Genomic DNA, 26,042 nt, shown 5'->3' with positions numbered 1-26,042 from the left:
CAGCGTGGAGCGTCTTGACTGTCACGGTGGCGGGGCTGGTGCTTGCATGTGGGGCTGGGCGTGGGCCCCAACACCCAAGAGCGGGGGCAGCTCCCGCACTGAGCTCCAGGCTGCCTTGTTAAGAGCCTCACGACCTTCCCCGCGTCCCAGGCTTGAGGGGTCTGCCTCTGGCGCCTTGTGTCTCTCGCGTGGGCACATCTCGGGGCCTGTGAAGGAGCTGCACCGGGTGGGCCCCCCCGAGGTGTGTGCTCACACCTGGAGTCCTCTTTGTGGGCGGGGGTCTTTCTGCCATTTCTGGGGGTGCTCACCCCCGCCCACCCGAGTCCCCTCCGTGGCCTCCTGTCCTGTGGGTTTTGTTTGGTGTCGGGTGGAGGGGAGTCCAGAGCTTGTTCCCCCGTCTCTGCTGCGTCGCTGACCTTCCGGCGTCAGGGCGCCGTCCGCACTCCCCGGTCACGGCCACCCGCTGGGGGGTGGCATCCTTAACGCAGATTGTGTCGCCCGGCTCGCCGACCTACTGTTTGGAGGCCTAAACGTATTTTCCTCCTTTGAAAATTTCAAAATAAAACGGTGGGACAGAGTGTCCTGCTGTAAACGGCTCTTTTTATTTCTCTTTAATTTTGCCAGTTTCTGTTGACGAACCATGAGGTCTTCTGCTTTGGCGCACGCACGTTCGGGGCAGAGTCTGTTTACTGCACGACGCGCTTTATTACCGTTTGCTCCCTGTGGGTCAGGCTGCAGCCCCTTGGTGTGACCCAGACTCTGCCCCGGGGCTGTACGTGCTGCTGGCCTGGTGTGTCACTCACGGGGCTGCGGCCCCCGACAGCCTCCGACCGCTCATGGGCTCGTTCATCTCATTTGCAAGCAACCCGCTCGGCCCCCTGCCTGCGTCTCTCTGTCCATTGGTCCGGCTGCCGTGTCCCCTCCATCCTGTTCTCTCTGATGAATTCAGGGACGTCTGTTATTCCAGCGGGACGTCCCACTCTCTTGCTCTTTCACTGGCCGCCCAGAGGCCAATTTCCTGCACTTTTCCTCTTCCTGGAAAACCAGGGGTGTTTACGTGTTCCGTGTCTTTTCTCGGGTGACGTGAGCTCGCTGCGTGGTGTTACACGCACGTGTTCACTTGCTGCTGTTTTGTGCAGTTAATGCTGAGCTTGTCCACGTTTGCCTCTGCCTCCTACCTGCCTCGCTGGGCCTGCCCCAGCCTGCGTCCTGTGTTTCTGCCTCAAGAACCCCCGTCTGCAGCTCCTCTCGTGATGCCCGCTGGCAGTGAACGTTTTCTGGTTTTATTTGCAAGTTACTTTCGAGGATATGGGGTTCTAGGCAGACGTTTTACTTCGGGACCTAAAGATCCTCCGACTTCTGTTCCTGTTGAGACGTGGCCTGTGAATCTGGAGTCCGAGGCAGTCGGGTTTTCACTGCCTCCTTTGAGGATCGTCTCCAAGGAGTCTCAACATTTCTACCCGTTGTAGGTCCAGTGGGTCACATACTCGTCTCTGTCCTACCAGGAATTTGTTAAACTTGAAGATATAGCTTTGTTTTCATTTGTTCTGAAAAATTCTTGGCTGCCCTCCCCGAAGGCCGGCCGCGTCCCACGTTTCTCCGTGCCTCAGTGGTTCTGACTTGTCCTCCACTTGCCGACTTCCTCCTAGCGTGTTTCTGCCAAAATCACAGCTGGGGTTCGTATTTTCGGTTTTCGTATTTTTTTCAGATGCAGCTTTCTATTTGGTGTGTCGTGCAGCTGCCAGCTCCTTGCCCTTCTGGGTACGGTGCTGCGATCTTCCCGCACACTTCTGGTCTCCTCGTGGGGTGTCTGGTTTCTAAGCCCACAGGTGGGCCTTCTCGTTTGCTTATTCGTTGTCTGGACGCCGCATTTGAGACGTCGTGTGTACAAGTGACTGCGGCAGTAGATGAGCTTGGCTGCAGGGCTCTGCGGGCGGGTGGTAGCGATCCGGAGCCACCCTGACCCACATCCGCCCCGGGGGCTCTGGCCTGCCCGCAGCAGGTGCACCCTCCACCTGGGGGAGCCTTCCGGGCTTGTCAGGCGCAAGCCCTCATCGGGACCAAGCTTCGGGTCTTGTGGCGGCTGGATTCTGGGGACAGCATGCTCAGGTCCTCTGGTGGTCGGTCCGCCCTGGTGCTGAGGCGGTGCACGCCTGGTGCTGGACTCCCCCCTGGGAGTGGAGGCAGTGGGCATCCCACCTGCCGCATGCAGAAGGGCCTTGGGGTCCAGGTGGGGAGGTGCTGCCGCCGGAGAGGTGGCAGCGGAGAAATGGGGCGCGTGGCTCCCAGTGCAAGTAGCTGTCAGCCACTGTGTTCCAGATGGCGGCGGGAGGGTGGGGTTGTCCCCAGGCCGGGAGGGCGGCCGGGAGGGAGGGGCGGACGCGGGCAGCTCAGGCTCCGCGAGGAATGGCACAGAGCGGCTTGCGCAGCAGGTCCTGGAGGCAGGAGGTCAGGGTGCCAGCGACCCAGGCCTGGTTTGCTGAGGGACCTTCCACTGTTCGCACAGCAGAGGGCGGCCACCTCATGCGTCTGTTGCCCTGAAGGCACTCAGGGCATCGTGGGGACTCAGTCTCAGTCTCATGGCCTACGTGCTTCTGAGGTCCCACTTGGTAATACCTTCACGTGGGGTATTCAGTGGGCTTTGTGTGGAGTCGGGGGCACAGGGGTTCAGCCTGGAGCATAAACGCTTGGCCTGAGATGCTCATTAGATCCCAGAGGAGATGGACCTAGAGGCTGGAACCCCAGGGAAGCCCCAGAGGGTGGTGTGTGAACCCTGGAGGCCAGCATGGGAGTGGCTGTGGACAAGAAGGGGCCCCTGGTGGAGCTGTGGGGGGTCCCTCCTTTAGGACAGGGAGCAGAGGGGACACAGGGCCTGGGTGGTGTGAGCCAAGGGGTCATGTGGGTGGAGGACACGGTGGTCACTTGGTCCCGAACAGGCAGGGAGCTGTGGGGAGAAGCCTGCGGGGGGAGGGGGCTGGACCCCTGTGGGTGACAGGGACCTGGACGGGGTGGGTGGGGGTGCCACTCTCCCTGAGAACAAGGAAGAGGTCATGGGCGGCGGGGCCCTCGGGGCAACAGTGGCATGCAGGAGCCTGTGTCGTGGGGACCCTTGCTGGTTGGCCCCCTGCTGTCCCTGGCGGTGCGGCATGGAGGGGGACGTGCGTCCACGTGTGTCCAGGGGCTGCGCCTGATTCCAAGCCGAGTCCTTCCTTGGATCTGGGTGGAGCCTGCCCTCGCTGTGCCCGCCGCGGGCGGGGGTCGGGGTGCGCCCGGCTCTGGTCCTCAGGGCCCTCCCGCTGGTTGGGGAAGGTGTGCAGGTCCGTGGGCGCTCGAGCTCGCAGCAGGCTCGCCGCCGGCACCATGTGCTTCCCTTGCAGCCACCCGTTCGGCGTGAAGCTACTGGCGCTCTGTAAGGAGGAGACCAGGAAATCCAAGGATGTGCAGAAGCTGCGGTCGGGCATTGCTGTGTAAGTTCAGGCGGGACACACTGGGGCTCACTGGTCGGCAGCCGGGCCTGTTGGGGGGACCTGGGCCGCAGCGTCGGGCAGCCAGGGTGGGTGCTGACGGCCAGCCGCTCCCCGCCTGTCACCCGCAGGTTCTGTGGGATGGTACAGTTCCCGGGGGACGTGAGGAGGAAGGTCCTCCTGCAGTTGTGCCTCCTGCTGTGCCACCCGTTCCCTGTGGTGAGTGTGTGGCCGCCCCAGGTGGGGGGTGGGGTGGGCACGCCAGGCCGGGCAGGTGCCTGAGCCGCCCAGAGGCCGGGTTCTGCTGGCTGAGGGCGTCCTCTGGCTCAGGCTGCCCTGCCTGCTGACCGCACTCTGCGCTGGGGCCCGGAGCTCGGCGGGCAGCTGTGCGGGCAGCGTGGGGTGGCTTGGCTTCTCCCCGTGAGGCGGCCGTGTGGCGCCCGGCCAGGTGGGGTCGGACCCCAGGCCCGCTCCCCGAGCAGCTTGCGCGGTGGGTGTGAGCAGCGTCAGGTGCCCCTCCTGGCCCTGCCCCAGCCAGGCCCCGCCACTGACCCGCCCTGCCCTGCCCTGCCCAGATCCGGAAGAGCACGGCGAGCCAGGTGTACGAGATGCTGCTCACCTACGGGGACTTCCTGGCTGACGGCGTCCTGGAGGAGGTCATGGCTGTGCTGGGCGCCACGGCCTGGTGAGTGCGAGGGCCCTTCCCGCCTTCCCCAGGATTGCAGAACCCCGCCCCCGCCCGAGCCCCACCCCTGCCTGAGCCCGCCCCCGCCTGAGGACCTGCAGCGTCCGCCCACAGGTGCCCGCTTGTACCCGTCTGGCTGGGGAGACGCGCAGGGGCGGTGTCCTGGCCACTACTGGTTCACTTCGGTGGACTCCGCGCCGGGGGCTCTGGGAGCTGTGGGGTCGTGGGGTCGCGGCCTGGGAGGTGGTTGAGCCTCTGCGGGGGTGCACCTGGCGCCCTGGCCTCCAAGAGCAGAGGGTGTGTAGCACTGGACCCCCTGCAGGTGCCAGGCACTGGGCTCTGGGAGGCGGCCCGTGGGCCTCGGCTCGGCTGTGGTGGAAAGGCCCGCGTGGCCGCATCCACGCGTCAAAGTGGACGAGGTGTCCCCGACCCGGAGACCCGGCTCCCTCCCGTCTTGGGGGTCCCTCAAGGCTGGGACTGGCCACGTCCCCAGGGCCTGGACAGCGCGGCCCCGAGCTCAGTGTCACAGACACACGGGCACCCGGCGCTGCGGCCCTGCTCCTCCCCACCTTGTTCTTCTGTTGAAAAAAGTTCCGGATGATTTTAAGATGCTGGTATTTTTTTTTTTATTCTAAAATGAAATTTAATCTTTATTTTTAGTGAAAATGATAAACAGCTTTCCAAGTACAGTAAAACTTTAAAACCTGCCCGGCCCACCTCCATGGGTCGCCCGCCTCCAGTTTCCTGAGGAGGAGCAGGGCCTGCAGCACCCACCGCGGGGGCTCGCCCCGTGCTCTCCCCCTGGACTCCTAAGCTGGGCTCCTGGGGTCTGCACCCCGGCAGCCTGAGCGCGGGGCTTGCAGGAGGCTGGACACACACACCGAGCGCCCCGCGGCTGAAGCTGCTCCTCCCCCCCCCCCCCCCCCCCCCCCCCAGGGACGCGGAGCTCCCAGTCGTGAGAGCCCAGCGGAACCACCTATGTGACCTCCTCGGCGTGCCCCGACCGCAGCTGGTCCCTAAGGTAACCACAGGCCTCGGCCACGCCAGGACTCCGGGGCCCCCCTTGCGCGGCTCCCACGGGCGCTCATCCTGAGCTGGCGTCTGGGGCGCTGTGGTCCTCGCGGGCCCCTCGCGGGCTGCTTGGGCTCCCACATCCCTCGTGCAGCAGGCAGCACCCGATGTCCCGTGGGCACAACAGCCAGGACAGGCCCTCTGCCTGGGGGGGTGGCCATCCCGCGCTGCCGGCCCTCAGTGGAGCTGGCGGCGGCCGAGCTCGCTCCTCCCACCTGACCTGGTTTCCACCGTCACCGTCTCCCTGGACGGTCGCCCCAGGGTCCCAGGTGCCCGGTGAGATCACCCTTCCATGGCATTGCTGCGTGCACTGCAACTGCAGCTGAGGCCGCGGTGGTTTCCCTGCTTCTGCTCCGGGGTGGCAGCCACGTCCACCTTTCTCTCGGGCCCACGGGTGACACGGGGGTTGGTGGGCCAAGGGCAGTGATGGCTCCAGGTGAGCATGCTGCTAACCTGTTGTCAGTCCCGCACGGGGGGATGAAGGTGGGGAGCTGAGGACGGGACTGTGGCAGCCACGGGGTCCTGGGCACCCGTGGCCTGACCCTGTGCTGTGTCACCCACAGCCTGGCACCGGCTGAGCCCCTGCTGCCCAGGGGGCGGAGGAGACCGACGCTGGTCAGCACACCTGACCACTGGAGGTGGCCCCGGGCCCGGAGGTGGCCCCACCTGAGCAGCAGCTCTTCTTCCCGTGTCTGGGGTGTTGGTGCTTTGTCTTCACGTCCGTGGGAACCCCGTCCATAAAACCATGTCCCGAGCAGTTCTGTGTCTCCGTGTCTGACACTGGTGTGTGTGACCGCGGGGGCGGGGGGGGCTGCTGGGGCCTGGCCGCCCTGGTGGGAGCACTGACCCCCCGTGGGGTCGCCTGCTGCCCGGCTCCTCGGACTGAGGGCGCCGTGGATTAACGACTTTCATTCCGTTCAAGCATTCAAACTTGCTTCCCTCCCAAAAAGGAGTAGGGAGCTCTCGTTTTAGATGGAGGCCAGCCAGAGAGCCTCGGGTGGCGGGGTCCCACGGGACGGCAGGCGGGAGATGGTGGGGAGATGGCGCCCGCGGGGCAGCACCTGGGCCTTGGCTGCAGGAAACCAAGCGCTCATGCAGCGAGCGCACCCAGGAACCGCGGGCGGCCGAGACCCACAGGGTCCAACACCCCCAGGGGGGCCGCAGCCTCGCGGCACACGTGTCCCTCAGCAGCGCGGGCAGACGGCTCCTGGTGTGACAGGCACAACCTGCCGGGGACGCCGGGGTGGTCGCCACTGTGCGGTCACACTGGCGCACGGGGACCACTTCCCAGTGAGACATGGACCCACCCCCGGGGGAAGGGCCAGCCCCACGAGGAGGCGGGGCTGCACGTGCCCTCAGGCCACAGGACCCCCACCCGGGCGACCCATGCACCTGGGAGCTGCTGCCCGCAGCCGTCAGCTGAAGTGAAGGAAGTCCCGGCCCTCCTGCAGGTGTAGCGACCGCAGGTTGGCCTCGAACTCGCCCCCGGTGAGGTCCTGTGGGGGGAACAGCACGTCAGCTGGGTGTGGCAGGACCTCCCTGCTGAGGGGAGGGGCTGAGACAGGCAGGGGAGTGGCCGGAGGCCTCCACGGTGAGGGGGGCCTCTGAGACAGACACTACCCCCCACCCCCACCAGATCCCTCCCTGCAGAAGGCAGCTGACCCTCCCCTCCCTCAGGAGCTAAGGGGAGGAAGCGTCCCCACTGGCAGCTCTGCGTCACCCCTTTGTCCAGGGCACACTGGCTTCCTGCCCGTGCCTCATCCTAGGGTCCCCATGACACCCTGTCCCCTCTGCAGGGGCCTGACCCCGACTCAGAGATGTCCACGGACCCCGCCCTCCTCTTCCTTGGCCCATTTGTGCTCCAGGGACATGCCCCACAGGGATGGGGACACACCGCATGGGGACACAGACATAGGGATGAGAACATGCTGTGTGAGAACGGCGACAGATGGGGACAAGGACACAGGAGCACAAATGGAGATGGGGACACGTGGACATGGAGCATGGAGACAAATGGGGACCTGCCACACGGGGAAGGGGACGTGTCATGGACATGACACGGGGACAGATAAGGACAGAAATGAGAGGGACATGGGGCATGGAGATGGGAACACGGACACAGGTGGGGACACCACATGGGGACGGGATACGGGGACGGGGACATGGACCCAGGGTGGCCGCACGGGGACACAGGACATAGGGGGACACAGGCCGGGGGCATGCCGCTGCTCGGCTTCTTGCTCAATTAAAAGACGACGGCGGGGTCCCGTGGCCCAGGGCGTATGTGGAATACGCCGTGAGGCATGTTGTGTAAAAGCCGCAGGACACGGGGAGGGTACGTGTGACACGCTGTCGTTGGCCCCAAACCCGCGCACGCCTGGGTTCACTGCAGCATAATATGCCAGAAACCGGTGCGGGGTGCCTCTGCGGGGACACGGGGGTGGGGACGCAGGCCTGTGCTGCGTGGGGGCCTGGGGTAGGGGCTCCCCCCGCAGAGCGCGTCGCCCCAACCGCTGTGGGTCGCTGGTGCAGGGGTGAGGCTCCTCCTAGAGCAGCGGCGCCTTCCCCGGCCGAGCCCTGCTCACCGCGGCTTCAGGCTGCTCCTTCCAGAAACCCCGGAGGCTGCCGGCGCACGCGGGGAGGCCCGGGGGTAGCCAGCGGGACCCTGCATGTGTGAGGACACGCGGCCGGCAGCGATTCGGGCAGCGCCCGAGCCAGACACTGAGGGTGCGCGGTGGCTCAGGCGGTGGTGCCCCGGGGTCGTGGGGTCGGGGGGTCGGGCTCCCTGCTGGGGGGAGGGGCCTGCGGCCGCCATTTCCCTCCAAGGAGATTTAAAAATCTAAAACAACGGCGTGCGCGGGGGTGTGCGGCGCGTATCACGAGGCCGTGCTGACACGGGGTCAGCCCCCGCAGAACCGAACCTCAGGGGGGTCCAGGGCGGGGGGGCATCTGTGGGGTCATGGGGCAGCCACCACGGAGGGGGAGGCAGCTGGGGGCGCAGCCTCCTCCCCCCACCCTCGGGGCCCAGCGGCGGCACCAGAACCCAGCTGAGCCGGGCGCACGGGTGATCATGGCACTTGTGTGCGTCCAAGCGCAGCAGAGGGAAGCCGCGGGTGGACACGCGTGCACACCCACCCGACGGGGCCGCGTCCAGGACTCGCGCAGAACGGACACGCGTGGCCACGTCTGCACACGGAGACCCCGCGCCACCAGAGGTCGGGCACACGCAGAGCCTGGCCGCGAGGGCCCGTGGTGCACGGGGTGGCCGTGACAACGGGGAGGAGCACGAGACGCTGCAGCCGTCGTGGGAATGGGCCGGTTACCCCGGCACCACCTCCCGTGCTGGGCAAACGTGCATGTGGACCCGCACGCGGCTCCCTGTCACCGGGGCCACGGCCAGTGGTCGCCACCAAGGACGTCAGCTGGGTGCAGGCAGGCCCCGGGTTTCCCGAGCTCGTGTGAGCCCGACGGAGCTGCGTGCAGCCCAGCGCCTGGGCCCCGTGACCCCAAGGGAAGGGGGAAGCCGGGGGGGGGGGGGGGGGGGGGGGGGCAGCCCGGGGCTCGGTCGGGGGCTCCTCACAGCAGCCCCTTGGCTCGGCTGCAGCCTCTGCCGGGCTGCACGTCGTAAGTTCCCGAAAAGCGTTTTTATGGAAACGCAGCCTCTGTCTGCAGGCACCGCACGCCCCAACATCCCAGGCGCCCCGTGAGGCCACGGCCCCTCCCCTCCAGCCCAGCACTCAGGAGGCCGCACCCCGGGCGGGGCCTGGGCAGCGACGTTGACCCCGGGCGCGCGGGCACGTACCAGCTTCACGCAGATGACGAAGGGCGGCCGGGCGGCTCGGAAGTGCAGGATCGGGACCCGTGGCTTAGGCGCCTCCTGAGGGGAGAGGGGCGCTGGGTGCGGGCCTGCGCCGACGGCCCCCAGCTCCCAGGGGCCCGGGGTCACCCCTGCCAGGCAGGGTCCATCCCGGAGGGAGGGGGGGCTCCGGGCGACCCTGTGGGGCCGAGGCCACCGGGCGGGCGCACACCTCGGAGTCCTCGTAGCAGTAGAAGCCCTTCCTGATCTTGTTCTCGTCCACGTCACAGAAGGCCACCACCTGGGGGAGGAGCGGAGGGCGGGAGCTGGGGGGGAGGGGGCAGGGGGACAGGGTGGGGGGCCAGGGCAGAGGGTGGGGGGACGGGGGGACCCACCTTGCGCCGCGCCCCCGCCGAGAGGTTGCGGTACAGCCGGCGCCCCTGGCGGCCCGCGTTCCAGATGGTGAAGGCGGCCCAGCGCGGCAGGACACGCTCCTCCAGGAACCGGACTCGGTGCGTCCAGATGGTCGTCCTGGGGGAGCAGCGGGGGTGGGGGCCTCTGTCGGCTGCACACGGGGGCCCCCCCAGCCCCGGGCACCGCGGGGCACGACCCGGCCGGGTCATACGGCCTCACCCGCCCCGGGGATGTTCCCACGCCTGACGCAGACCAAGGGACCTGGGGAGACGCAGCTGCTGGTGTCGGGGGCTCGCTGAGCTGCCTCGGGGCCCCGCTCCCGCGCACACAGGGTGGGAGTCAGGCCCCACGTGGCTGCGTGGAACCTGTCAGGGTGGCACCATCGTCCCCGCTCCCAGCCGCTGCCAGGCGGGCCTTTCTTGGGGTGTCGGGGAGCCTCCGGGGCTCGGGCCTGGCAGGGCACCCGAGCTCCGTGGACGCGGGGCGCAGGCGGTCTGAGCACGTCGGGGCTGCCGAGGAGCGCTGCCCAGTGGGGGGCCTGTGCTCCCAGTCCTCGCGGCCAGGCCCATGCAGCCAGGCAACGTCCACGACAGGGGACAAGGCAGGGGATGCGGGAGGGTGCGCAGGAGGGCACGGGGCACTGGAGGGCACGCGAAGGGCGCAAGGGCCTTGAGTGTGCGTGGGGCCATGGCTGGCGGGGCACAGGTGCTCCCGCCGTGGCCTCCTGTCCCCCTGCAGCTCCGCCAGCGCGTCCCCCCTCCTCCAGCAGCCAGGGCTCCTCGCGGTGAGACACAGACCCGAGGGCGTGGCCACCGCCTGCTGCATGGACGGCCCAACCCCAGGAGCCCAGGGTGCCGCCGGGCCCACGCAGGCTGCGCCCGAGTCGCTGACATGGCCTCTGCTCTGGACACCCCTGCAGTTTAGAAGCGGCCCCAGGGTGCTCCCGCCGTCCTGCCTGCGTCCTGCCTGCGTCCTGCCGCGCCCCCTGCGCTCCTCCAGCGGGAGGCGTCCCCCCACATCTCATGCGCTGGGGCAGCAGCGGCCTCCATGGGGGCTCCCGGGCCAGGACGGGGGTGGCTGTGGCGACGCTCCAGAGACGCACCACCTGAGGTCGCACAGGCAGGGCCACCGAGAGGCGCAGCAGAGGCGCGGCGTCCAGGGAGGAGGTGTCGGGATGCCAGGCCTCAGGCAGGTGCCGCCCGCGGTGGAGGCACCAAGAACCAGGTCAGGGCAAGGAGGGGGCCTCCGTCCGCGTGGCTGGGGTGGCCCATTGCGGGCGCCACCGTGCTGAGGGCCGTGGGGTCGGAGCAGGAGTCTGGGCGCACGGGTAGGCCCATCCTTGTGGCGCAGTCACCCCTGCTGCGGAAGCCGTGTGACGGGAGCCCGCGGGCTGGTCCCTGCGGGTCACAGCCCCTCACCCAGTGCCGGCCGGGGGCACAGGAGCCCCGCAGGCCGCAGCCCGTGGGCAGCAGGGACCCCCTTGGGGCCCAGGCGCTCCGTCACCGCCGCCACTCGTGAGCTGCCGGGTCACCGAGGGGGTCACGGGCCAGCTTACTTACGGGCGGCTGCAGTACTTCGGGCCCACGTCGTCGTGTGAGGTTGCTGTTGACGCCCTTCCCTGCCGTGGGGACGCCATCCTGGGTCCTGGGCGCCTGCCCGGCGTGTGCGGCCCACGGTTCCCGTTCACGCGGCCGCCAGCACCCCCCTTGTCCGCGTGTGCCTCCCGGGCCTCCCGGCGTTTCTGAGTCGAGGCTTCGGGTCCTGGTGAAGCCGCCGCCTCCGTTCACCAACGGTCAGGGGTGTCCCGCGCTCGAGTGGGGCTGTGAGGTCACGGGGTCCCCGTAGGAGCGTCGCCCCCAGCCGCCCCCAGGCTCCTCCTTCCATCGGCGGCCTTCACCAACTTTGTTAAAAATCTGCCTCCCGCACCACGTCCCGCGTGTCCCTGGCCTCCCGGTCGCCGGGCTCGTGGCCACACCTGGCCTTTTGCTCCTGTCAAGGTTCTTGGGTCCATCCTGGCTCCTCTAATTTTCCATGTGAATCTTAGAATCCGGTAGTTTCCGCAAAAATGCCGGTGGGTCGTGTACCGGGACCAACGCCCAGCGCTTTGGGGAGAGCGATCTCAGGTCGCCGAGGCCTCGGCCCAGGACGGTGGCGTCCCTCCATCCCCGTGACGGGTTTCCTTGAATTTCTTGTACTTTGCAGAGGACACACACACCCCCGTGTTTTATTTTTGATGCCATCATACGTGGTTCTGTGTTTCCCAGTTGTTCAAGTGTGTCGACTGGGAGCTTCAGTGAATTCCACTAATTTTGACAATTTCATTAAAATACATTTTTTTCCTGATTTCCTTTGTGATTTTTTTCCCCGGATTGCTTATTTTCCAAATATTTTGCATTTTTGCGACGTGTTAATGATTTCTGTTTTAATCCCACGTGGTTAGAAAACACACCGTGGAGGATTCCAGTCCTTGGAAACGTACCTGGAGTTGGTTCGTCTCGCACCAGGACGCATCCCACAGGCGAGTGGACTACACGCGCGGTCCCGGGTGGCAGGCGGCTCCAGGCCTCCCCCTGGGACCCTCCCATGTGGTGTCCGTCTGTCCCCGTCCGTGCAGTTCTGGTCGTGCCCAGACACCCGTGAGATACACGCACGCGGCCGTGGCCGCCTCCTGGACATGACCCTGACCCCACGGCGCAAACCACCCCGAGTCCAGCCCCAAACCACGATGCTGCACTCAAGCTGTCATGGAAAAGTTCAGATTCAGCGGAAAAACCCAAAACCAAGTTCCTGCGCTGGAAGCTGGGAACGAAGTTGAACTTCAACACTCGACAAGACCCACGCAGACGTCCACGGGCCTCCTGTCAGTCGGGCCCCACGCGCGGCACAGATCCCTGCCCCCGGCGCACGGGCCGCCCCCAGGAGCCCACCCTCCAGGGAGGCCCAGCGAGCGCCGCCTCCGACGCGGGAGCCCCTGCGTGGGGCTGTGGCTTCAGGGCCCTCCGCGCTCAGCGCAGCACGGGACGCGCGGCTGCACCGGTGACCGTCAACCAGCCCTTCCTGCGGCTCCCACGTCAGCCAGCGGCGCCCGGGGCAGGTGGGCTGCGGGGACACGGGGCGCGCAGGTGGAGAGGAGCAGAGGCAGCGGGCAGGCCACGAACCCAGAGGGGCGCGGGAGGCGAGGTCACCCCGGAGACCCCTGTCCACAGGCCCCGAGACGCCTCCTCCCACGAAGGCCACCGGCCCCGTGACGCTCCCAGACGTCCTGCCCCGAGGTGGGACCTGCCCCACCAACCCCGGGTCCCGGGCCCTGCGCCTCGCCGCCCCCGCACGTGTCTGGAGCCCTGGGGCTACGTACTCGAGGACGGAGTGCGTGGCAGCGTCCGGGTGGTAGCGGTAGAGGACGAGGCTCTGGTCCACACGCACGACCCCGCCGCCCTTTCGCAGGTGGTTGTAGAAGAGCAGCAGGTCCTCGGGCACACCCTGCAGGGACAGCGGCAGGGACAGCAGCAGCGTCAGCCGCGCCGGCGACTTCGCTCACGGCCCAAGTTGCCGAGTCCCGCTCCCCGCGTGCGCTGACCCAGGCCTGGACGTGGGCGCCATGGCCGGCCTCGCGCAAGCTTCCAGCGCACGTGTGGGTGTCCCAGGGTGACGCACAGGCGGGTGGCGGGCGACAGCCCCCAGCATCGCCCTCCAACCCGAGACACGGTGCTCCCTGCCCGCGGGGTGCCCGCCTTCTCCTGGGTCCCTGGGTCCCTGGGTGGGGCCCGCCCCCGCCACCAGTCGGGGTGGCAGCCAGACACGGGGTCTGCTGCCTCGACGCTCCTAGCGCCAGTGAGCGGAGGTGTCAGGGCGGTGCTCGCGGCCCCGCTGCCTGCACGTCCGGCTGCCGGGCGGGCCGGCTCCCCGCCCCAGGACCTCGGGACCTGCTCCCGAGCCAGTCCAGTCCGTAGAAGGGAAGACCCAGGAGGACGAGATAAATCACGCGAGAAGCGAGGATCCTATTACCAGGTCCTCAAGGGAGCATGCGTTTGAATAAAAACTTGATAAAAGACATGGAAAAAAAATGCAATAAAATGAGCAAAAAACGGAAATCCTATACTGAGAACCGTAAAAGCCGGAGAGAACGCTGAGCCCAGGTCGGGGCGCACCAGCCACCGCGTCCGTGTCCCAGAGTCACGCAGGTGGACCCCACGCCCTGAGCTGCCCAGCGGCGAGCGACCCCGTGGGCCGGTTCGGTTCTCCCAACAGAGACAAGTCCCCGGAGCCGCCGGCCGAGGGACCGCGCACCCGGCCCCGAGGTAGGAGGGTGTTCGGGATGCTCAGGCCGAGACCAGGAGCCCAGGGCCAGGGACCTGGGCGCGTGTCCTCCCCACGGCAGTGGAAACCAGGAGGGCACATGGGGGAAGCGAGGGAGGGTGCCGCTGCACGCGGCCCTGGGAGCAGGAGTCCGAAGAGCCACGGGGGGGGGAGGGTGTTTAAGGGGAGAAATCCAGAACCTTCCATCCCGGGGGTGGGTGCGGCTCGCAGTGCGGCGGGCAACGCGGATGGACCGGGTCGGAGGCCGCAGGCCCTGCCCGTCCTCAGGAGAGGGGACCCGGCAAGGGGAGGGGACGAGGCGCCTGCGCGGCCCCTGACGGAGCGGCGACACCCTGAGCTCCACTCACCCAGCCCTGGATGGGGACAAAGCACCCGGGCCCTCGAGACACCAGCCCATCAGCACAAAGCATGCAAACTCTCGGCCACGGCAGACCACAGACACGGGGAGCTTGGCTGCTGGGGGGTGGCCTCCCCGGTGGGAGAGGGAACCGCCCGTGGGAGCATCTGTGTGGTCCGCACCCCCCAGCTCCTGGGGCACTGGTGCTCCCCTGCACCCCGCCCCGACCTCCCCTGCCCCCCCCACCTCCTAGACCTCCCCACCTCCTCTGCCCCCCCACCTCGGGTCACCTACCCTCCACTCCCGACCCTGGGGGCACTTTCCTTCTCACGGGGGCCCACGGACAATCCCCGGGGACCAGGCCCCCAGCCCGTGCCCAGCCGTCGGGTGTCAGCGTCCCCTCAGAGCACAGCCCCCGAGTGTCGTCAGCTCCCCATTTCCTGGGGATGGCACCAAGGACCAGGGAGCACTTCCCATCCCTGGGGTGGTCCTGGGGTCCCAGGGGGTCCCTGACCCACGAGGGGACGGACGAGGTTCCCTGCGGCAGGTGCCGCCTCTCCAGGAAGAATCACTCTGAGCTACGAGGCCTGATGTTCGGGCGCTGAGGCTCAGCTGTGACCTAGGTCGGGTCAGGCCTTTCTGTCCCAGGACCTCAGGACCTCGGGACCTCACGACCATTTCTGGGCTCGTTCTGGGGAAGGTGCTGGGCTCAGCAGCAGCAGCAACAGAGCACGTGTGCGGCAGCTGTGGAGGGATGTGCTGGGGCGCCTGGGCCCGCCCCCGTCGCTCCTGCCTCTGTGCTACTGCCCCCAGGGAGCTGAGGTCGGGCCCACGAGGTCAAGTTCTCTCCACTTAGGAATGAGGGGCAGGAACAGGAGCAGAGCGGCTGCCCAACCCCTAGAATCAGGCGGCAGCGCCCCTCCGTGACAGGGTGCCCGGGCTCCCACGAGCAGGGGCGAGCGCCCGTCCACGAGCTGCAGCCACACACGGTGCCACACATGCTCCCGGCCCGGGCCAACCCTGGGGACACAAGGGCGGGCAGCAGGGCTGCGGGGACCCTGTGGAGCAGCCCCCATTTGTGTCCCGGTGCAGACGCCGCCGGCTGGGCCCTTGGGCGCCCATGTGAGAATGGCCCTGGGCCCAGAGGCTGCGTGGGTGGCCGCGGGGGACATGGGCCAGCGTGGGGGGCTGGGCCGGGGCTGGTCCCGCGCAGATGAGCCCCCAGGGCGGCAGTGGGGTCCCCGGGCCCCCAAGAGCCTGCGGCCCAGACCCCCTGGCAGCCGTGTCCGCTCGCCCTGCCCTCGGGCTGGCAGCGGGGGGCGCATCCACGGTCAACAGGGAAGTCTGATGGCACCGGCTCCCGTCACAGGGACCAGACCCCACGTCCCCAAAGCCAAACTTGAGGGAAGTTTAAGGGAAAACAAGCCAACCCGAAGATTCCCTTTTATTACTTGACTGTAGGCGCTTTCACAGTCCGGCTGCAGGGGCAGGGAGAGGGGTGAGGCCAGGTCCCCACGTTGGGGCAGACCCCCCAGGTGGGGCCACGGGCAGGACGGGGCCCGGATGACGAGCCGGCCCCGTGTGGACAGAGGGCCCGTGTGAGTCAGGCGGGGATGCCCCGGGCACTGGCAGTCCCACGCGGAAATCCCGGGCTGTGCCGGGGTCGCAGGCCGCGGGTGGGCGCCCCGTCCCGCCAGCAGGACAGGCGCCGGGAGGCTCCTCAGACGGCCCTCCCCCCCCCCGGAGCCCCAACCCCGGAGGACAGGACCACGAGGGCCCACGCTTACCTGCCCGCCCTCGTCAAATGGGCCCACATGGGAGAACCAAGCGCGAGAGCAGAACCAGGTGGGCATGACGACAGTGGGGCCGTGGGAAGTGAACACCTAGGAGCAAGAGAGACGGGCAAGGTCGGCCTGCAGCCCACTGCCCGCGGGGGCCCTGCCCACGTGCCGGTCACGTCCACGTGGGAACAGACACACACGCAGCTTCGCATCAAGACCAGAGAAACGGACCCGACGTGAAAAGCGCAGATGCGAGGGACGGGGCCCTCGAAGGACGCGAGCTGTGAAGTGACCGAAGAAACCGACGCGACGGATCTCTCCGAGGCCAAAATGATGGTTTAGACAGAAAAACTCAAACCCACGGCCCGCCAGGAAGGAGCGCCCGGGTGGAGCGCACGCCGGCAAAGCCCCGGGATGTCAGACCCTCAGAGTCATCCCGCGGGCAACACACCCCGACCCCACAGCCTGTCCCGTCACAAAACCACACACCAAGGGCCCTTGTGAAAGTAGTGCAGAAACCCTGTGAACGGAGCCCGTCATCCTGGGGCCCACGCCGCGACCAGGGACCACAGGGTCGTGAGGGACACGGCACCGGTCGCCGGAGGCCGCATTCACAGGACAAGGACGGGCCCCACACGGCCGACAAAAGCCCACAGCTCTCCGTGAGCGCACGAGCCCACCGAGGCCCCGAGGGCCCCACCGGGTGGAGGCAACGCCTTCCCGCTGCGCCCTCTGCGCCCCAACCGACGCCGCGCTAGGCAGACCCGGAGCTGGGGCCAAAGGGCACCTTGTTCCAGGTCGGGGCGAACAGGGACAACGGGTTCACGGTGCCCAGGGCACGACCCTGCGGGTAGGAGGCCAGAGGGAGGCCTGGAGGTGACAGCCGAGTCCGCGGACTCCTGGGACACGAGACTCCGCACAACTCCAGCAGGTTTCTCTTGATTTCTTCTTTTTTAAGATTCTGCTTCTTTGTGAGCGGCCGAGCGAGAGGCAGGCTCCGTCCAGGACCCGGGGTCATGACCTGGGCCGAGGGCAGGTGCCCCTTCCAGGGACTCCTTACAGCGTCAGGCTGGTCTGCCTTCTCGGCCCCCCACCCGACCCCGCGGGCACCAGGCAGAGGCCTCGGGGGTGTCTGGCCATGCTTACGTTGGTCCGAGGGCCCGAGACGCCCTTCACCCCAGCCTGTGTGCCCTACAGCTGCGGGGCGCAGGTGGCCGGGGGCTCCTGGGTCTGGGGCCGCACCCCTCCGTCCCGCCCCGGGAGCTGGTGTCCTGCCGAACCTGCTCAGTCCGAGTTGGGTGTGGAGTGCGTGTGGGGACGTCTCGGGTGCTCCCCGCGTGGCTGGGTTGTGCCCTTGGGGGACGGGCTTGGCCTTGGCACCGCCTAGCCCCCTCCTAACGCCCTAAAAGCCTCGTAGGAAGGGCTTTCAGCTAACACGGGTGCGTGGGGAAGACGCCGCTTTAACGAGGTCCCCTCCGTTTTCCCTAAATCAGGAGGTGCTTTTCTTTTAAGGAAATACGAACAATGACCCTCCTTAAGCTAGTTCTGGGAAAAAGAAATATTTGGGGTTTTGCACAGCAGGGCTGGGACGCTCACGACGACCCCGCCTGGTCCACACCCCGGGCGCAGCGAGCAGGGGGCCGGGGCCTGGGAGGGGCCCCGGGTCCAGGGGCCACAGTTCCCCGACGTGACGACGGAGTGAAGCGAGTGAGGAAGGCGCGTCTCCTTCGGTCCCGTCAGAAGCAGCCAGTTGTCCCCAAATCCAGGCCACACGGCCCATGGCCCTTGGTCTTGCCCCCGATGTCTATTCCTTCCTCATCCAAGGCCCGGGATCCCCTCACCTGAGACGCACCGTTTCTTGGCTTCTAGACTCTGAAGGTGTCACACACCTGAGCACGGAGGATGCCGGCTGCCCTCCAGGTGCCAGCGCCCTGACCGCGTGACTGCACGTGAGTGACGAGGACATCTCCCTGATTCTCCCGAGGGCCCACATGCCATCCTCTCCGGACTCCACACCTGAGTCCCCGGCAAATGGTTCACGTTCGCCCTGGAGCCCGGGGATGGCGACACCCGCGGGTCCCCGAATCCCCAGATGAGGACCGCAGCGGGGGCCAGGCAGGGTGTCTGCAGGTGCACGTCCTCGTGGAGCGAAGGCCGTGCCCTCGTGGACCCGTCTCCCTCCGGCTGCGGGCGACTCGGGGACACCTGCTCCAGCCTCTTGCTGCCCCGGGAGCTCTGTGACCACCTGGGTGCCCCGCCCTGGCACCACCCACAGCTGGGGCAGGTCCTGGCCGCCACGTCGCCACGCAAGGTACGTGGAGCTGGGAACTGAGGATCAACGTGCTCTTCCTGAAAGGGCGGGCGGGGGAGCGGGTAGCGCCCTCCCGAGCCGTCCAGGGGCAGGGCCTCCCGAGGGAAAACTCCCACCTGCTCCCGCGCGGCCCTCAGGGGCTCCAGGTGCTCAGCCCCCCACCTGCCGGTGGCCGCTGCAGGGGCGCCCGGGACGCAGGCTTTTCTCCAAAGAGCCACATACTAAGGTTTCAGGTCTCTCGGGCCACAGCTGCTCGGTGCGGCCACCATGTGCAAAACGGCGGCGACCGTGAACACTCCGGTGGCGGCGGACAACGAAACTTCACCCGCAGAGGACGCCGCTGACGGGACTGGCCGGGAGCCGGTGTGCCCATCCCGGTCTCGCCAGGGAGGCTTCGGCCGAAACAAGGTCGCGTCTCCGTGACTCAGGCCTGGACCGGCCAGTGGCTCCCCAGCGACGGGCGGGCAGGGTTCAGGGGCCTCCGAGCTCTCCCGGTTCCACATTCCTGCGTGGCCGCGCACGCAGGTGTGCCCGGGGCAGAGGCAGGGCTGGGTGCACCTGAGGGAGAGCGGCACACCTGGCAGGTGTCTGCGGTGACAAGTCCCAGGAGTTCCTGGTCTCACCCCGATTCCCTTTTGACTTTGTGTCCTCCTGGTTCTGCTGTGTCCCCTACAAATCAGATAATCGAGTTCCTTAGACCTCATCGGGAGGAGGTGGCTCCCGGGAGGCTCGGGGTCGCGCACCCAGCCCGCCCTCCGGAAGGCGCAGGAGGTGCACAGGCGTCAGTGGATCCCGGCAGACGCTGCGGCCCCTCGACGAAGCCAGGATGAGCCTTGGCACAACGAGCTCAGTTTTATTCAGGGGAGAAGCCTCGGAGCTAAAGGAGGAAGGATCCAACGACGCTCGCAGGCCTCGGCCTCTCACCAGGAAGCGCCGGGGACGCTTCTCCATGCAGAAGAGTGGAGTCTGTGTGACTCACTTCCAGATTCCTGTGGTTTATTATCCTTATTTCTAATTTGCTGGAAGACTCTCTCTAGGCAGATAACAGACGTTCCAGGATCCTGACATTTTAACACCCACGTGGCAACAAGAAGCAGCTTTGATGTTCAATCCAAACTCCGCGGCTTCTGGGTTTGACGGAGAAGCAGCCGTTAGGAGGTTTCCTGTCCCGGGTGCGTCTTAGGAACCTGCTCAGAACCACTTCCCCACGGGCGGCTGCGGCCCATGGACGTGCGGCACGACGCTCCCTTTCAATGAGAAAACGTGGAAAAATAGTGCAGCCCAGTGTGTTCCAGCCGCGTACGTCTGTGAGCGTCGAGGGCGGGTCAGAATCGGGGAGGGGGCTCCACGGTCTCCAGTCACCCCGGCGGCACCGGCCCCGCAGTCCTTGGCAGCCCCAAGCCCGGGCGGTGCTCTGTCCACACCGGCGGCGGCGGACAAGTGGCTCCAGCAACACGGCTTCCTTCGGCTGACCAAGCACGTGACAAAGGACAACCTATGTAAGAGGGCCCTGCCTTAATTATTTCGATGACGCTTACTTGTTAGGTCTCGTTAGCAATCAGGACTCGAATCTCGGGCTGAAAACGTGCCCCCTGCATCTCCACCGCGCCCTCGGCGTCGGCTTACGCGGCCCCCGCGCACCAGACACGCAGGCCGGGCCGCCCCGCAGCCCACGCTCTGATGCTTGGCGCTGAGCAGTTTCCAAGGCCTCGCGGCACTGGGTGGCGCCTAGCCGCGTCGCAGGAGCCTCGGGGCCCAGGTCGGGGGACCCGCAGGCCGACGGGAGGCTGGGAACTTCCATGCCGAAGAGGGACTTTAAGTCCCCAGTTGGGAACGTGAGCGCACTTTCCAACTCTCCGCCGAGTGTGCTGGGATCTTAAGAGAAACCTGACAGGCGCACACGTGTGTATCCTGACACAGTGTCCGTGAAAGGGCAGCACGTCCCTGACGCGTGGAACCCACGGGCTGGGCCCCGACAGGGAAGGACCAGGGCGTGGCAGCAGGGACCGTAGGCCTCGCGGGCTGCTGCGGCTGTGGCCACACTCACGCATCCACAGGCGAGTGTGCAGCAGCCCGTCCGCGGCCCCGGATCACGAGGTGTGACGCCTCGAGGCCGCCTGCGCCCTTGGGCAGCTTCACCTGCTGCAGGGGAGGAGGCGGCGCGGGGCCGGGCTCAGGAGGCGCCCCTGCCCCACACGGAAGGACGTCCTCTACTGAGGGGAAGCCGCCAGGGGCAGGAGGGAGCGGCATGGCCCCCCGCCCCACGGCCCAAGCCTGCGGATGTCCACGTGAGGGGCGCGCGGGCCACACGCCGGCCCCTTCCGACCAGTGTTACAGCAGCAGGAAGGCAAATCAGCTTCTCTGCTCCTCGGCCACCGGACCCTATAAAAGGCCGTTCATGGGATCTCCCTTCATCGTCCCCAACTGTGACGAGTTAACCCCAATGCAGACGCACCTGCTGCGTGGGGGCCTCCGCGTGGGTGGGGGCAGTGCCTCCCGGGGGGCTCCCTCCTGCAGGCCCCGGGATGGCCCCCAGCCCCCGCCGACACCGCCTCCCCCCAGGCCCAGGCGTCAGGGCCCCCGACCCCCCAGCAGGGTACCTGGGTGAGGAGCTGCTCCGGCGCCAGCTGGTTAATCCACCGCGTGTACCGCTCCGTGGAGTCGGGGGGCTCCCTCCTCACCTGACAACCGATGATCTGCGGAACCACAAGCCCGAAGGTCAGCGGCGGCTCCCACACCTGTGCACGCGCACCCGCCAGCGCCGCATCGGATCAGCCCGGGACACCCACTGGGCGCAGGGGACACGAGGGTGCCAGGCCGAGCAGCACCCTGGAACTGCCCTGGGCCTGGAGCTGTCATGGAGGACACCCCGAAGGTCACCGCCCGCAAGGTCACTCATCCGGGTGTTGCCGGTGGACATGAGTGTGGGCACAGAGTCCCACACGGAGCCCCACGTGGGCCGCCCGGGCGCCCGGACCACTTCCTGCGAGGCCGCCGGTGGAACGGGCGTCCCCGACGACGTGAGGCGGGGAGGGCACTGCGCGGGCTCAGCCTCGGGGCCAACGTGGCCCTTGCGGGCAGTGACCTTGGGGGGCGGTGCTGCGGGTCCCACCTGCGGCGAGTCCTTGGTCCCGTCTCTTCCCACGTAAGGGGTGACGCGGTCCACCTCCAGGTAACAATGTGCCCGCCCTCAGTTTCCACCAGCATCGTCTTTCCAGCAGATCACACGTCACGGAACAGCGGGTTCTCCTGCGTGGCCCGGAGTCGCCCAGGCAGGACGGTCCCCGGGAGTTCCCAGGGCCACTGGAGGAGAATCAGGCCGCGTACACCCTGTGAAGCTGCGTGCCAACACCCGGCACCACGGCTGACTGGTCCAAGGGCGACACGGCCGGGCCACTGCCACGGGGGCCACTGCCACGGGGTCCGTGCAACCTGCACCGTGGCCATCGGAGGGCGCACGTGACCTGACCTGCTCCGTCAGGGGGACAGACGCGGCCCTTCCCGCTGCCCCCCAGCCGCACGGGGCCGCACAGGGATGCACGGAGGCACATGGGGGACGCACGGGGACTGCATGGGGGTGCACGGAGGATGCACGGGGACGCGGCCTGCATTCGCTGACTGTCCCGGGGGCTGAGAGTTGCAGGAAGCCACGGAAACTAGGATCTTAGGCCGTCGTGTTCTCCCGCCGCAGGCGGCTGGGGGCAGAACCACAGCCCAGGTGGCGCCCCGGGGTCACGGGGTGACGGCCTTCCTGAAGGCTGAGGGCAACCGCCCAGGACACGGGTCACGGGAGGCCTGCCCACTGTGTGTGGGAGCCCGCTTCCCCGGGCGCTCGCTCACCACAGGGTCGCACAGCAGCTCCCACCGCGCCCACACCCAGCGCTGGGAAACCGGGGAGTCAGACACACTGAGCACACGCCGGCCCCAGGCTGGACACGGACACGCGTGAGCAGGCCGTGCTCACTGGGCAGGTGCGACGCTCACACGTGCGGGGGCGCCGAGGGACGCGTGCTCTTCCCCAACAGCGGCCACCTGGGACACACGCACCCAGAACCCGGTGGGTTGGCCCTGCCGCGAGCCCTCGCCCTGGGCTACTGTGGGCAGAGGGTCCCACAGTGGCGGTTACCCCCGGGTGGGACGTGGGTGCACTGAGCACAGTCTGTGTGTGCAGACGGAGACCCCAGGCCCCCTCGGCCCCTCTCCTGGAAGAGGCAGCACCTGCCAGGAGCACCCACCTTCCCATGGGGACTCGGTGCCCCCCAGGAAGGGTGTTCACAGGGCATGGCCAGGTCACCACCAAACCCCGCCCCCCCCACAGTGCTGCCAGGGCCACGGTGGAGGAGCCGTGATGGGAGGCATGCGACTGTATGGTGCTCCCGCTGGTCCTGCGGGGCAGCCCCTGCCCTCCCACGCCCAGCTGCGCACCCACCAGGAGCCCCCCAGGGTCCCATCCCGCGCCCGTCCCAGAGCCCCGGCACGAGACACCCGGGACTTCTGCGGTCGGCCGGCAACGGGGGGGGGCTTGTGGAAGCGTCACCGTGTCACCCGCGGCCTTCACTCCAGATCATGTGGCCTCCCTGTAAACGGCCGCGGACAAGCGTGCATCCAGCATCATCTCCTTCTTTCCAAACAATCAGCAGCGGACGCAGCCAGCCGCCAGCTGCAAGCTAAGACGTCTGTAGGTCAGGCCTCACGGGGACACGAGCCCGGCCCACGCGGCAACCTGCTGCCTTTGCTCTGGGCCAGTGAGACGGACGCAGGAGCCAGGCCGTGTGTGCGGGGACGGGGTGGGGACACCGCGCGAGCCAGGGCCCCCCGAGCGCGGGGACGGAGCCCCAGGGGATGTAATCACGGGGCCCACAAGACAAACTAACCTACGACTTCATACAGAAAAGTGTGAGCCGATGTTGTTTTCATTACAATTAAGACACGACGACAGTTGGCGTTTTCCCAACTTCCTTATGCCCCTCAACTTGGCGGCCGGCGCACCTGCGCGCAGAGGACCGTCCAGCACACACCTGAGCCCTGTGTCTCCGCGCTGACAACCCGGGGTCATGCGCTTCACCGCCCGCCGCAAAGTGCAGCACCTTGGGCCCGGCCACCGCAGGCACACAGCTGCTCAGGGTCCCGGGTCCTGAGCAAGGACAGCTGGCGGGGCCACCCTGGGGCCAGCGGGGTGCTGTCTGCGATGCTGCCGTTGCAGCTGCCGGGCCCAGGGAAGGAAGCTTCTGGAAGCCCAGTCTCTCCGTCCTCCTTTCAGATGTAAACCCAAGTCCCCCCAGACATACTTTCATTTTTTCTCTCCCCAACAAGGACACAGCACGGACGACACCCCGCAGGTGGGCGGCGGGCGGGGCGGGCCCAGGGCTGCACACCCTCCTCACGGGACGACCCGCACCCTCTGCCTCTGGGTCCACCCGTGGGGCCGTAGCTCCTGGCCACGGGCTGCCTTCCCGTGTCGCTCGGCCTGGCTCACGCGGAGCGTCTCGGGTGGTGTGGCGGGAAGGGCGCTGCTGTGTGAGCCGGCCCCCCGAGTCCGGGCCGATGGGGGCGCTTGCGGGGACACTGGGGCCGGGCTGCCCGCCGTCGGGGGGGCTCTAGTGGCCGCTGCCCTCGGCCCCGACACCAGGTCCCCAGGACACGACCTGGGCCGAGGGGCCCTTGTGAGCCTCCCACACGGCCCCCTTCCGGAAGCTTCCAGACCAAGGAGCAGAGTAGTCGCTTCTCAAGACACAGCTGAGGGCCCGACCTGATCGGACTTATTCTTATTTCAAGGACACGCTTCCCTGAAAACATGTAACGTTCAGCGGCCCAAGTGGCTGCGGTTCAGGACCCTGGGCCTTCGGGGCCCGAGGGCAGACCCGGGGTGCGTGCGGGGGTGCGTGCGGGCAGCGGCCGCCGAGGACGCAGCGGGAAGTCGGTGCTCCGGGCCCAACCCGGCTCCAGGAGCGGCGCCGAGCCCGCCCTCCGCTGGGTCCCATGCGCTCCCTGCAAATCGTGCCCGGTGCACGTTGGCCTCCCCGGAGCAGCTCTCCTGAGGGCCGGGGTCACCTGCCGAGCCCGCCCCGGCCCGGGACACACTGGGGGCGGCCTGGGGAACGCGGGGACCGTGTGGGGACGGGGTGGGGACGGGCGCAGGACTCACGCTTGTCGGGTGCCGGGTAGCAGCGTCCAGTTGCAGCCTCACCCTCTGGGGCATCATCACATCGTCCTGCAGCAAAAGACACAATTTAAACTCATAAAGAGCAAATCCCACAAATTAGAAAGAAAAAGACAGAAAACCCAACAGTGAAGTGGGCAGAGACGTGACAGGAGCCATCTGTGGGCGGGGAGACGCTGGCCGTCCCCACCAGGGCTCGTGCTCTGCCATCGGCTCCAGCAGCGCGCTCAGCCGAGGACACGCCTCCCAAGACACGGCACCTTCACCCACTGGGGCAAAGGGTCGGGCGCGGGTCGTCCGGAGACGCCGGAAACGCCCCCGGGGGAGCCAGCGAGTGGGACGCCAGGACGCCGCCTGCGCCTCACGGTCGGCGCCGGTCACCAGTGCGACCCAGCTGCGGTGCCCGGACCGTCTCAGCAGCACGCGCGATGCCAACGCCGGGGGAGCCAGAAACCACATTCCTGAGGTGGAGCAAGGTCAGCCGGACGGGGCTGCGGACTGCGGGGAGCCCACCCCCCCACCGGCAGGAAGGAAACGCACGGGAGGGGACGAAGGTGTGGGAACGGGAGCTGACGTAAAGCGCGGGGCTTCTGGGGTCCCGATCTCAGGGCCTGGTCGGCTAGCCTGGGGCCCTGGGGGGGACGCAGGGGAGCTGGGGGCTGCGGCAGAGCGGGGGGCACGGAGGTCACACCCAAGGTCAGCCCGGTCCCCCTGCAGAACGGGAAGGGCAAGGCAGCGGGGCGGGGACACGGGCCAATCTCCCTGGAAGGGAAGTGTGGCTCCCGTGTCCGGGGCCTCACGGAGACGTCCACGCGGGTGCCGACCTCCTCCAGCCGTCTGCGCCGGGCTCCACGTGGGGAGCGGAAGCTGCCAGCACCCGGCCACACGGTGTTTCCAGCAAGGACAGCTGGTCTCCCCGTGGCTGCACCGGCCCGGACCCCGCGTGGCCTACACCCCGGGCGCCAGACCCCGTCCCAACCTCCCCACTGAGCACTGGCCCCACGGCGTGGGAAGGGGCACCATGCGCGTCGTGCAGGAGCGGGGCCGGCTCAGGCCCGTGCGCTTGGCCCCCGGAAGACGCGTGGGACGACGACGTGTCCACTCCAGGCCGTTTTCGATGACTCCATTCACAGACGTCACACACTCGTCCTTGGATGCTCATCGGGACCTTCTGCCCCTGGACACACGGAGCCAACGCCACCACCCCTGTCGTGCAGCCGAAGGAATGGGGTGTGCTTCCCCACGATCCTACAGCAGTTAGCTCTGGGTCGGCCTGAGCACGGGTTAACCGAGAGACCATCAAGGCCAACAGCAAAGATGCCCAGAACCCCGAGCTCCCAGAACATTCCAGGGCGAGCGCCCACCACCTCCTGAGGCAGGACAGCCGCGGCATCGGAGGCCCACAGCACGAGCCCGTGCCTGTGCCCGCGCTGGCACCCACGCCTGGCCCGCACCTGCACACCTGCACCTGCACCTGCGCCCGCACCTGCGCCCGCACCCGCACCCGCAGCAGCCGAGCCCCCGGAGGCGCCCACAGAGCAAACACTCAGGCCCCAGCCCGGCGTGCAGCCAAGTACAGCGACAGGTGGCAATAAACTCGATTCTCCGGCCCGAAGTCAGGCCGCACGTTAGTAACACAAGCAGGCTGTGCCTCGGACACAGGCTGGGGGTTGGCAGGCCCGGGCGACAGGAGACTCCGGGACGGG

The 26,042-nt window shown here is 67.6% G+C and overlaps 2 protein-coding genes across 18 annotated transcripts in view; one reads left to right on the top strand and one right to left on the bottom strand.

Moving 5' to 3' along the window:
- The window catches only part of TBCD (tubulin folding cofactor D), a 139,895-nt gene extending 133,918 nt beyond the window's left edge, over nt 1-5,977 (top strand). The window contains exons 35-39 of the mRNA XM_038546182.1: nt 3,378-3,467; nt 3,596-3,683; nt 4,040-4,149; nt 5,086-5,170; nt 5,784-5,977. Coding sequence (XP_038402110.1) covers nt 3,378-3,467; nt 3,596-3,683; nt 4,040-4,149; nt 5,086-5,170; nt 5,784-5,798 — 388 coding nt within the window. The 3' untranslated portion in view covers nt 5,799-5,977. The remainder of the gene's footprint in view (nt 1-3,377; nt 3,468-3,595; nt 3,684-4,039; nt 4,150-5,085; nt 5,171-5,783) is intronic.
- B3GNTL1 (UDP-GlcNAc:betaGal beta-1,3-N-acetylglucosaminyltransferase like 1) overlaps nt 4,751-26,042 on the bottom strand; it is a 49,984-nt gene continuing 28,692 nt past the window's right edge. For 9 of the 17 annotated variants that reach the window (XM_038546186.1, XM_038546189.1, XM_038546193.1 and 6 more), the window contains 8 exons: nt 24,322-24,387; nt 20,777-20,872; nt 15,872-15,967; nt 12,786-12,910; nt 9,412-9,547; nt 9,249-9,317; nt 9,023-9,097; nt 4,751-6,716 (listed from right to left, as the gene is read on the bottom strand). In XM_038546186.1, coding sequence (XP_038402114.1) covers nt 6,636-6,716; nt 9,023-9,097; nt 9,249-9,317; nt 9,412-9,547; nt 12,786-12,910; nt 15,872-15,967; nt 20,777-20,872; nt 24,322-24,387 — 744 coding nt within the window. In that variant the 3' untranslated portion in view covers nt 4,751-6,635. Of the gene's footprint in view, nt 6,717-9,022; nt 9,098-9,248; nt 9,318-9,411; nt 9,548-12,785; nt 12,911-15,871; nt 15,968-20,776; nt 20,873-21,288; nt 22,590-24,321; nt 24,388-26,042 lie in introns of those variants that run through there. The other 8 variants (XM_038546190.1, XM_038546194.1, XM_038546201.1 and 5 more) reach the window with 6 other exon arrangements.

The sequence above is a fragment of the Canis lupus genome, chromosome 9 (genome assembly GCF_011100685.1).
Source record: "Canis lupus familiaris isolate Mischka breed German Shepherd chromosome 9, alternate assembly UU_Cfam_GSD_1.0, whole genome shotgun sequence".
Lineage (NCBI taxonomy): Eukaryota > Metazoa > Chordata > Mammalia > Carnivora > Canidae > Canis > Canis lupus.
The sequence above is the reverse complement of the archived record's forward strand: the minus strand, read 5'-3'. Positions and strand labels throughout refer to the sequence as shown.